This window comes from Oncorhynchus clarkii, chromosome 1 (genome assembly GCF_045791955.1).
Source record: "Oncorhynchus clarkii lewisi isolate Uvic-CL-2024 chromosome 1, UVic_Ocla_1.0, whole genome shotgun sequence".
NCBI classification, from domain to species: domain Eukaryota; kingdom Metazoa; phylum Chordata; class Actinopteri; order Salmoniformes; family Salmonidae; genus Oncorhynchus; species Oncorhynchus clarkii.
Window position 1 is genome coordinate 29,188,094 of NC_092147.1, and position 12,864 is coordinate 29,200,957.

General features: G+C 41.7%; 1 protein-coding gene across 1 annotated transcript in view; it reads right to left on the reverse strand.

The window, feature by feature from the left end:
* Positions 1-12,864, reverse strand: part of LOC139402892 (solute carrier organic anion transporter family member 3A1-like) — a 49,485-nt gene that overhangs the window by 5,713 nt on the left and 30,908 nt on the right. The window contains exons 3-5 of the mRNA XM_071146777.1: positions 2,215-2,313; positions 1,433-1,720; positions 39-203 (exon numbers count right to left, since the gene is read on the reverse strand). Coding sequence (XP_071002878.1) covers positions 39-203; positions 1,433-1,720; positions 2,215-2,313 — 552 coding nt within the window. The remainder of the gene's footprint in view (positions 1-38; positions 204-1,432; positions 1,721-2,214; positions 2,314-12,864) is intronic.

The window sequence follows — 12,864 nt, forward strand, 5'->3', positions numbered from 1 at the left end:
TTGTGTGTGTCATGCATGTGCTTGCCACAGGCCCTAACCTAGTAGTTGATTAGCTGAGGAGGTGGTGAGGTTAAACTGCTGCTCCAAGTACTTCCCCAGGAAGGCAGCGAAGCCAGCCACCACACCGATCTCCATACAGGCTGCCAGCGTGATGCAAGTGAACACCGGGTTTGACAGAAGGTGCTTGGTAACCTTAGGGATCACTGAGAAGAGAAGATGAAGAGATCCTTAATTTCAAAGTGCCACATGGACACAGACAACTGCTAACAAGTCTAACTATCGTTTGCTATTTCTGATATATTTTAGAAAAAAATATTCTGCTAGTTATAATTTAACTGGTGTAAGGGTAATATCAAAATCTGAAAACATTTTGTATTCTCATGTGGAATGTATATTTCTCTTTCTTCATATTTAGTAACAAGCTAAATAGTATCTGTGGAAGCAGAGGATTTAATTCCCTTTATTTTCTCATAACAGACAGCATAAATCATACACTACCCCTGGCTTATCAGAGAATAGTCTATACCAGGGCTCTCCAACCCTGTTCCCAGAGAGCTACCCTCCTGTGGATTTTCGCTCCAACCCCAGTTGTAACTAACCTGATTCAGCTTGTCAACTGGCTAATTATTAGAATCATGTGGGCTAGATTACGATTGGAGTGAAAACCTACAGGACAGTAGCTCTCCAGGAACAGGGTTGGAGAGCCCTGGTCTACACTTTACAAAACAGCATCTGAAACTAGGTTTAAAAAAAATCTTTATTGCGGTTTTGAGAAAAAACATACATGCGGTAAAGAGGTCAATGAAACGCAGACTATGGGGGAAAGCGCAAGGACACCATCATTGGCAGGCATTCAAAAAATCGACATTAGTAAAATCCGTAATGATTTATGTGTTCTAACAAACCCACAATGTGGTTATTAAAATCCGATTTTAATATGTATTGCTTTTTTTGCTGCATAATATTTACAAGTTGTCCTTTTCAGGATTATAAAAAAGACTGCTAAATGCTAACTTCTGTTCCTTTAAGCTGGTAGACTGGCTAGCCATATAGAATCGGTGGTGCTAGTTGAAGCTGTTTTTACGTGTAATGTAGTTGATTGGTGACACCCATTCAAGCATATACTCAGATTTGTACCCCAACATTGATGGGGTAAATGTTCCCATTTAGTGTCTACTCTCTTGCACAGGTGTTAAATTAATACATAGTTTGTGGGGACTACATTATGTTTATTTGGTCTTACACTGAATTCTCCACCATTGACATGAGTATTGTATAGAACTATGTGTGGGCACATAATAGCCAAACAAATCATGGTGGGATAGAGATGGAGAATAAGTGATGTGATACGGTATATACAATAGCATAACAATTGTTAATTTAACTGCACAAATACTACATGTACTATAAAGGGACAGAAAACAATTCTCACCTCTGAGCTGCTGAAAGCAGGTGGGACCATTGATGGGCTCATGGTTGTTGCGTCCCACCCCGTTGCTGGACTTGGGCATCTCATTATAGTCCAGGGGCAGAGAGGAAGAGGGGAGCATGGCCTGCTCACTCTCCCCTCCACCGTCCCTATCCTTCTCTCGGTCTGACAGGGTTTGGGGAAAGCCAAACATGAAGAGGGATGAGAAGAAGAGTAAGGCACCACACAGGAGGAAGCCCCCCCACCAGGCTCCGATCCACCGAGGGTCATCAGAGGTAATGTCCAGCTTACCTGTGGAGGGACAGAAAAAAACACATACAAGCATTGTTAACATCAAACACACATTTCAGTGATTTCCCCATAATCAATTTACAGATTAATGTTATTTTGGTTAACCTTGAATAGCACACTACTTAGTTCTAATTATTTGGTATTTTATTAGGATCCCCATTAGCTGTTGCAAAAGCAGCAGCTACTCTTCCTGGTGTCCACACAAAACATGAAATAATACAGAATGTCAATAGACAAGAACAGCTCAAGGACAGAACTAAATACTTTTTTTTTTAAAGGCACACGTAACCTACATATCAATACATACACACAATATCTAGGTCAAATAGAGGAGAGGCGTTGTGCCGTGAGGTGTTGCTTTATCTGTTTTTTTAAAACCAGGTTTGCTGTTTATTTGAGCAATATGAGATGGAAGGAAGTTCCATGCATTGCTAGATCATTTTTTCCACAGTATTGGTGTAAGGTGAGGTCGGTTGTATTTCCCAGTGACTTACTTGTGTCGATGAAGACAAAGTCCACATAGAACTTGGTGCAGAGGGACCCCAGGAGGAAACCACAGGCAGGTCCAAACACCAGAGTAGAAAAGACAATCCCTGGGATGACATGGAGAGATTAGTTCAGTAGACAACACAGGTATGAACAAGTTATCACCAGTTCCTGGGTGAAATATAACAATTCTTAATTTAACCACAAGGTGTCGCACCTTGTTCACTAATCCACAGCCTTTTCCAGAGGGCAGCATGAGGCAAGCTCAGAGCGGATTTTTTTTAATGCATGCTATGCAAATAATTATGCAAAACAAATGTATAAGCTTTAAGGAAGCTGAATTGAACTACACTTGAATATGAGTATCGGCTCTGATCCTAACTAGCCAGATCTTGACAATCATCATCACTGATGATGCCATACAATAAGGAGAGAAATATATACTTGCGCTAGCTACATACATAATGAAAAAGATTCAGTTGACCTACTAAAATAAACCTACTCCAAAAAAGCCTGAGTCTAACAGTGTGGCTAGCTGGAGCAACACTGTGTGACCACAAATCCTCATTAAAGTGCTGATTGTCAGAGGGTGAGAGCCTGGCACAGGGAGTCAGACAGACAGGGGAAGACAAAGGGCCAGAGCTCATGAGGACCTGGGAGGCTCTATTTGGCCTCCAAATATCCTGTTTCACCTTTCAACACATCTCATTTAGTGTAAATTGATCCATTCAAAGTGGAACATAAAACACATTTGAATGTGTTAGTGAGCCAGTGCTATACAGGGTAATGGATAATATGGATCACTTGGGTACGAGCAGAAGGATGCTCTTGGACCAACTGATACTCTCCAGAGCCTCCTGCTGATCCCCCTCAGTCCTGCTCTGGCTTAGGCTCAGGCACAGGCCAGTTGGGTCTTGTGCTGGGGAGGCTCATAGCCCATGGTCATGTCATTCCTGAAATAAAATCCTGCTTAGCATAATACTGAGCTTTGGCAGACGCTGTTTGAAATGCCTGACGGACAGACAGACAATGGGAGGTGGGTAGACAGGCAGCACTTCAACTAACACAAGTCAATTCACAGCCCAAAAACCATTGATACTGTAAATGTCAGAAGATAGAAGTGTGGTTCGTTCATTCATCAGGTCTGTACAAGATACAGTATGTTTGCAGAGTGTGTTTCACCTTTCCCACTAATGCATGGTAGTAGTCACATTAAAAACTTTTATTGTTACAAATAATACAATTCAATATTTACTAATAATAAGTTACAGATAATAAGAAGTCTTTTAATCCCAACATTTTTAATATGCATAATGGGTTTAAGCCCTAAAATGTTTCAATCGAGCAATGTATTTCCTGGAATTGAATTAGAAAATGTGCAAACAAAAAACAAATGTTCTTGATTATCACAAATCAATCCTCTCTAGCAAGTACTGAAAACACTTAAGCAGCGGGTGTGGCATTAGGCCCTAGCTGGTTGACTAATTAGGGTGATTCAGAGATACTCAAAAGCAGTAGCACTCCTTGCTATCCCAGCTCCCTTTGCAGTTGTGCTCCATCAACGTGAGGTGGTGGAGGTAGGGAGCGGGAGCCCCATTAAGTTGAACAGCCACCTGACATTAGCCCATGCTGGCTCTGGGTCGGCCTTAGCACTGCTGCCGATAGGAACCCCAGCTACAGTCAGCATGACAGATGTTACGCATACACCTCAAGCAGCCAATGAATGAGTCAGTTTCATCATTCACTTAATTACATTGGCTCAGGTCAAAGCTGTATATAATGTACATCCCTGTGAACACTGACAATGAGTCCCTGTTTCCTGACCACACCACCATACTGCCCACATATTCATTATATCCCACAGGCTATGTTTTACTTTGCTGCTTATGCGGTTATACTCTCAATAAATGACTATGTTTATCTTACGCAAGGCAATGCACAGCAATAAAGTACTGCACACTGTTCCTGTCATAACACAGGACAAATCAGGTGACTTTTTCTGGATAAAGAGAGGGGAGTCTAGAGTGTTCGCTTTGCGGTTGTCAAGCTGGAACAAAAATATATTGCTTCTTCCTGAGACCTAAGGCAAACCCTGGTTGTCTGGAAGGTTGGCGGTAAAGGCCAACATGGTCTGTTGGTTGAAGGCAAATATAGATGCAGCACACTTGGCAAAAACTGGTTGAATCAACATTGTTTCCATTTCAACCCAAAAAATCTATGTGATGACATTGAATCAACGTGGAAAACTGATTGGATTTGCAAGACGTCATCAACATATGGGAATTTCGTGTTTTTTTTCACCCAACTTTGAACCTAAATCCTATGACATGGTGACATTTTTAGTTGATTTCACGTTGAATTCACGCTAGTTGACAACTCAACCAAATGTAAATGAAAACTAGACATTGAACTGACGTCTGTGCATAGTGGGAGCTACTGTATGTGTGTATCCTTAAAACACTATTGTACAGCAGGATCATTTTCCTGTTCCAGAGTCAATCGTACAACATGTATCACACATAGGCCTCCTAGATTACTCTACGATCAATCACTTTGGCTCTAGTCTAGTACAGTATGTTGTCTATTTCTCCAACCAGCTGTAACAACAACTGCTGATCTGAAGCCATCTCTTACTGGGATTGGATAGCCTACAAGTCAATTCCAGTGAAACAGTAACTTATGCACCAAATCATCACTGGTAGCTTCACCATGGTGTTCTACAGTAAGTAGACGTCTTAAAAAATACTACATGGAACAAACTATGCTCAAAATAGAACCTGAGTTGTAACATTTTTATAAAAACAGGAGAGTTAGCACAGTAAGCAGATATACCAATGAAATTGTTTATGCAGTCAGACAGACTTTTTTAGGATTAAAAATTCAAATTAATGCTGTGCATGTGCTGTTTTAAGCGTTTCCTTAAAAACAGAGAGTGTTGTCTCATAGCAACAACACCATCATTGCTCTCACCACAGAAAACCTCATAGTGGAAACTGAGTTAGGGAAATCACCTTCCAGGGGATGACGGTTAGACCACAACAACTCACAGGCTAAAAGTTTCCACCAAACTCTCCGCCTCTGAGTGCTTACAGAAACACAGTACAGTCACCTTGGTAATCACACTCAACTATCCTACATCTGGTGCACAGTACATGTCATGAACCTAACATATTTCAACCTATCAAGGACCACGCGTTCTGTGCATCTGACAGTTTTAATACCTTGTATTGAGAAGATGTTATTGTCATCCTGCTGGTTTAACCGTTCCAGATGAGGGAAATAGCAGTGAACAGAAGATATTATTAGTACTGTATCTGGGACTCCAAGGGAGTCTTATCTGGAAGACATGAGATGGCCAGATACTCAGGTCTAGGAGAGGTTTTATTTTTTTTGAGCTGTCAGAAAAAAATCTCTGAGGATGAGCAAAAACACGCCCTGTTCCTCTCTCCATGCAGGAAGGTGCACCACATGAGCCTACCCCTCTGCAACAGAGGACATGCAGGCAGCCCCCATCTACTTCTCTTTCTCAGGGCTTTATTCAAAGGGCTTTATTGGCATGGGAAACATATGTTTACATTGCCAAAGCAAGTGAAATAGATCATAAACAAAAGTTAAATAAACAATCAAAAATAAACAGTAAATATTACGCTCACAAAAGTTCCAACGGAATAGAGAGATTTCAAATGTAATATTATGGCTATATACAGGTTTAAGAGAGGTGGAAACTTTTAGCCTGTGAGTAGTTGTAGACTCACCCTAACCGTCATCTCCTGGAAGGTGATTTCACTAACTGAGTTTCCTCTATGAGGTTTCCTGTGGTGAAAGCAAGGATGGTGTTGTTGCTATGAGGAGACAACACTCGCTGTTTCTAAGGAAACACTTGAAACAGTGCCTGCACAGTATTCATTTGATGCACAACAGGCCAGTTAGCATGTATAACAAGATGCTACAGTTTCTCCTAAAAAAGTCTGCCAGACTGCATAAACAATTTCATTGGTATATCTGCTTACTGTGCTAACTCTCCTGTTTTTATAAAAATGTTACAACTCAGGTTCTATTTTGAGCATAGTTTGTTCCATGTAGTATTTTTTAAGACGTCTACTTACTGTAGAACACCATGGTGAAGCTACCAGTGATGATTTGGTGCATAAGTTACTGTTTCACTGGAATTGACTTGTAGGCTTTCCAATCCCAGTAAGAGATGGCTTCAGATCAGCACTTGTTGTTACAGCTGGTTGGAGAAATAGACAACATACTGTACTAGACTAGAGCCAAAGTGATTGATCGTAGAGTAATCTAGGAGGCCTATATGTGATACATGTTGTACGATTGACTTAGTGATATAGTCTCTTTCTCTCTCTCACTCTATTTGTCATCTCAGGACAGTACGTGAAAAGTAAGTGTTCCTTTCCCCCGTTCCTGACGTCAAGTGGATAGGCCTCATTTCTACCTATTACATTTCTCTATCTCTCGCTCTCTTTGTCTTTCTTGCTTTTGCTAAGAGTTCTACGGTCTACTGGTTGAACTCTGTGGGATGATGAATGTGGTGTGGCCATATGGAGAGGTGTGGTTTTGCATGGTTTATTTAGGAGATTCCCCACTAGGCCACTGACAAGCTTGTAAAGGTGTAAGCATGCTTCAGTTCGGCTGGCACCTAGCCGAACCGAACGGATGTGCTCATCTACTCCCTTAAAAGACCTTTGCTTGAAAAATGAGAAACAAAATGGTAATAGTACCGTTTGTCCATTTTGAGACGCCGTAGCCGGTACACACTTCGTCAAAATAGTCAGAATTAATGTAAAATAACTCAAGAAATCTGTCATTAATTTAGTTGCACAATTTTACATCTAACTAAGATGTTTGGTGCAGTATTTCTTAATTATTTTTTTTGCATGAAAACGAGTCGTCTCTCACTGAACGACAACAAAGACTTTACTGAACAATCACTACTGAGCCCGAACAGCCCAAATATCCCTCACCAAAGTCCAAAACAAACAAAAAATTCACAAAATGTTGTCTTAATATATGCACGATGTCACGTCTACTCCCGCTCCCCCTCTCTGGCGCTCGTTTTCGGCAGTTTACTCATTATTAGGCACACCTGTCACCATCGTTACGCGCACCTGTGCCTCATGACACTCACCTAAATCCATCACCTTCCTGATTACCTCCCCTATATCTGTCACTCCCTTTGGTTCTTTCCTCAGGCATTATTGTTTCTCTTGATCTCTTTCATGTCTGTACGCTACTCGTGTTTCTTGTTTTGTTCCATGTTCGTTTATTTATTAAATTCACTCCCTGTACTTAATTCACTCCCTGTAATTCACTCCCTGAACTGTTTCGGCTGGGAAGCATGCGGATGTCTTTACATTTAGCATGGCCTCTGGTTATTCCCACCCATCTTGTGGGTGAAGCAGCTCAAATGTTTACACACTTTAAGTCTTTCCACTAGATCTGAGCATTGATAGATGAATGTGATAGAAAGCATTTTACTCTGCATGGGGAGGTTACAGTACAAGCAATTGAGAATGAAAATCAGACACACTTTAAACTAGAAAAAGAATTCCATTGATTTCATGAAAGCAGTTAAGACAAAACTGCTATATAATACTATGCTAGGGAACTAATGGGCATTTTTGTTTAATGAAATAGATCATAATTAAGGCCATGATCAGAGCCAAATGGGCTTCTTTGTAAACGTCCATAGTATTTCCCTTAATTGCGTCTGAAATCCCCTTTGGAACAAGTACAAAACAAATACATTTCTTCTTGTTGTATTTTGTTCAAGAATGTATGTATCCCGTGAATTACTCTTGGTAGAGCATGGGTAGGCAACTGCATTTTTGTCAGAGTGGATGGTCGGGGGGCCCGGAACATAATTATAATAATTTGTACACTGTAAATTGACCACAACTAAGCCCATAAAGTATTTGAAAATAATCATTTTATACCTTGATTACATTGAGACATGATCACAGATGTCTTTTTATTTTATTTGTGGGAATATTTGGGAACAGATTTCCTAAACAACCTTTTAATTATTATTATTTTTTTTACAGTTGTTTACAGATGAAACTGATATTGTTGCATCAGCTAGTCTCCCGTTTCATATGCGCTATTGCAGTTACGAGATTCACAGGCACAGGAAATCGTTCTTTTGTCTGGATAGGACAGAAAATGTGACGTGCCGCTCACTATACAAAGAGACGATTCCCTGTGTTTGTGAACCTCACAGCTGCGCTTGCAAGAATAGTGCATATGAGTCGGGACAACCTACGCTTTTAGGGAATCTAAAGCAATTGATGTTGGGACGTTCACAGAGGGCGCTGTACACAGAAATATCCGTCGCAACCGGTCCAGAACCACTCAAAGTCTCCTATATAGGGAACTTAACATCTATGCTAAAACACAATGCAGGTCACAAAAAGAGACAGTGAGAAACCTTGCAGTGAGCAGCCTTGCACAGCCTTGCAGTGAGCAGCCTTGCACAGCCTTGCAGTGTGCAGCCTTGCACAGCCTTGCAGTGAGCAGCCTTGCACAGCCTTGCAGTGAGCAGCCTTGCACAGCCTTGCAGTGAGCAGCCTTGCAACGGTTCATAATAATGTCTGGAATTTAGTGAATGGAATAGTATCAAACACATGGAAACCATGTGTTTGATGTCTTCAATACCATTCCATTAATTCTGTTCCAGCCATTACTATGAGCCCATCCTCACCAATTAAGGTGCCACTGCCGCCTGTGCTCCAGAGCCAAATGAAACCTCTTGAGACAAACGTTTCAAAGCTATGCAACCATAAAACACATAAGCCTACACACTAGAGGTCTTCACAGGTGATCCGGAAAGGACCTGTGGCTTTCCCACCCGAATCAATATGCATAAAAAAAAAAATTTAATTAAAGAGACCCATTCTGAATAGACCCAAGGGCAGTAGGACCCGTTCCGAAAAGGCCCATGGAAAACAGAACCAAATAGTCAGTGCTGGTTCAGATCCGAGAGACCCGTTCAGATCCGAGAGACCCGTTCAGATCCGAGAGACCCGTTCAGATCCGAGAGTAGAAAGAGAGAGAAAAATAAACCTCAGATTGGGCGCTGCCAGCACGATCAATAAACAAGTGATATTGGCCAAATGATCCACAGTTATGTGTCCTTAAAAACGGACTATAGCAAATTACAAAAAAAACAATGAATTATGTTTCGATGTGTAGCAAATTCAAAACTGTATAGCTTATTGTTTTATAGCCTATTGTTTTTAAAACAATAATTGTCCACCTCACGGTTCAGCTGTCAGAGATTTGAGCGCTAAATGCATCAGGGCATTGCATGCATATAGGCCTAGGCATCCACTGTATGATATGAATATTTAACAAATAAATATAAAGGAAGAGAAGCTTAGGCCTAGCCCTGGAGAGACCGAGAGAAAGATAGAGATATGCCGGCTCCATGTTCCCGACACCGACATGCATTTCTTTATACTTATCTACTGCACAGACATACAGTTGAAGTCGGAAGTTTACATACACCTTAGCCAAATACATTTAAACTCAGTTTTTCACAATTCCTGACATTTAATCCTAGTAAAAAATTCCCTGTCTTAGGTCAGTTAGGATCACAAATGTGTTTTAAGAATGTGAAATGTCACAATAATAGTAGAGAGAATGATTTATTTCAGCTTTTATTTCTTTCATCACATTCCTAGTGGGTCAGAAGTTTACATACACTCAATTAGTATTTGGTAGCATTGCCTTTACATTGTTTAACTTTGGTCGCACGTTTCGGGTAGCCGTAAACAAGCTACCCATAATAATTTGGGTGAAAGCATGCTTCAATGTTGGCCCATTCCTCATGACAGAGCTGGTGTAACTGAGTCAGGTTTGTAGGCCTCCATGGTCCTACACGCTCTTTCAGTTCTTCCCACACATTTTCTATGGGATTGATGTCAGGGCTTTGTGATGGCCACTCTAATACCGTGACTTTGTTGTCCTTAAGCATTTTGCCACAACTTTGGAAGTATGCTTGGGGTCATTGTCCATTTGGAAGACCCATTTGCGAACAAGCTTTGACTTCCTGACTGATGTCTAGAGATGTTGCATCAATATATCAACGTAATTTTCCCTTCTCATGATGCCATCTATTTGTGAAGTGCACCAGTCCCTCCTGCCGCAAAGCACCCCCACAACATGATGCTGCCACCCCCGTGGTTCACGGTTGGGATGGTGTTCTTCAGCTTGCAAGCGTCCCCCTTTTTCCTTCAAACATAACGATGGCCATTATGGCCAAACAGTTCTATTTTTGTTTCAGCAGACCAGAGGACATTTCTCCAAAAAGTACGATCTTTGTCCCCATGTGCAGTTGCAAACTGTAGTCTGGCTTTTTTATGGCAGGTTTGGAGCAATTACTCCCAAGGATAAACCAGACTCGTGGAGGTCTACAATTTTTTAACTGAGGTCTTGGCTGATTTCCTTTGATTTTCCCATGATGTCTAGCGAAGAGGCACTGAGTTTGAAGGTAGGCCTTGAAATACATCCACAGGTACACCTCCAATTGACTCAACTTATGTCATTTAGCCTATCAGAAGCTTCTAAGGCCATGACATAATTTTCTGGAATTTTCCAAGCTGTTTAAAGGCACAGTCAACTTAGTGCATGAAACCAAGATTGAACTCTTTGGCCTGAATGCCAAGCGTCAAGTCTGGAGAAAACCTTGCACCATTCCTTACGGTTCAGCATGGTGGTGGCAGCATCATGCTTTGGGGATGTTTTCAGCAGCAGGGAGAGGGAGACTAGTCAGGATTGAGGGAAAGATGAATGGAGCAAAGTACAGAGAGATCCTTGATGAAAACCTGCTCCAGAGCACTCAGGACCTCAGACTGGGGAAAAGTTTACCTTCCAACAGGACAACGACCCAAAGCACACAGCCAAGACAACGCACTAGTGGCTTCGGGATAAGTCTCTGAATGTCTTTGAGTGGCCCAGCCAGAGCTCAGACTTGATCCTTTTCTAACATCTCTGGAGAGACCTGAAAATTGCTGTGCAGCGACGCTCCCCATCCAACCTGACAGAGCTTGAGAGGATCTGCAGAGAAGAATGGGATAAACTCCCCAAATACAGGTGTTTCAAGCTTGTAGTGTCCACCAGAGAAATACAGGTGTGCCAAGCTTGTAGTGTCCACCAGAGAAATACAGGTGTGCCAAGCTTGGAGCGTCCACCAGAGTTGTTACCAGAGCATTGAATGTTGATTTCTCTACCATAAGCCGCATCCAACATCGTTTTAGAGAATTTGGCAGTACGTCCAAACGGCCTCACAACCGCAGACCACATGTAACCATGCTAGCCCAGAACCTCTACATCTGGCTTCTTCACATGTGGTATCATCTGAGACCAGCCACCCGGACAGCTGATGAAACTGAGGCATATTTATGTCTGTAATAAAGCCCTTTTGTGAGGAAAAACTCATTCTGATTGGCTGGGCCTGGCTCCCCAGTGGGTGGGCCTGGCTCCTAAATAGGTGGGCCTACTGTATGACCTCCCAGGCCCAACCATGGCTGCACCCCTGCCCAGTTATGTGAAATCCAAAGATTAGGGCCTACGGAATTTATTTAAATTGACTGACTTCCTTATATGGACTAAATTATTACATGTTTATACAGTATGTTTATATTTTTGTTCATTATATATGAGTCATTTATATTCTAAATAATTAGCCTACACGTTGGGGAAAAATATAAGGAAGTGTGAACATAATAAAGGCTGCTGAACCTAATAGCCCGTAGAGCTTATGCCGTTAGCCTTAGTTCATTTCTTTGCCTTGCTCTCTCTGCAGAGGGCAATTCTTGTTCCCTCCATTAATCCTGCTCAAGTTTACTAAGCATCCAGGAGAGTAATCCTCCTGAGCTCAGTTAGAGCTTGGGGACGCAGGGCAACGTGGGAGGCCAAGCAACATCCTGCCCAGCCCAGCACAATTTCACATGGGACCAGATTGAGAGGCAGAGACAGAGATCATCCTTAAGCTAGTGCCAACTGCCAGTGTTTCAGAGTCTGAGACCTTTCTGAATTAGGGTATACACCGAACGGGTATCACAAAAAACAACACAATGTATAGGCGAGGAAGGGCAGGAGGGCATTTGTACAACTGCCCGGACGGGACACAAAACACATGTTAGTTTACTGTAACATTGTTTGCTTCAGTAATATCACTTTCTATTGACCTTCAGATAAAGCCATGAGTTAAGTACAGTGAACTCCTGCTGCCTGGAGTGATTAAAGGGATACTTTGGGATCTAGGCAATTAATTTATCTACTTCCTCAAAATGTATTTATTTAACTAGGCACGTCAATTAAGAACTAATTTTTATTTACAATGACGGCCTACCCTGGCCAAACCCTAATGACACTGGGCCAATTGTGTGTTGCTCTATAAGACTCCCAACCACAGGTGGTTGTGATAGAGCCTGGAATTGAACCAGGGTCTGTAGTGATGCTTCAAGCACTGAGATGGAGTGCCTTAGACCATTGTGCCACTTGGGAGTCCTAAAATCAACCCCCCAAAATAAGATGAACCCATGGATAACATTTTTATGTCTGCATAAAGTATGAAGTAGGTTAAAAGTAGTTTCTCAAGCCAATGCTAACTAGTGTTAGTGCAATGATGAAGTCTTTGG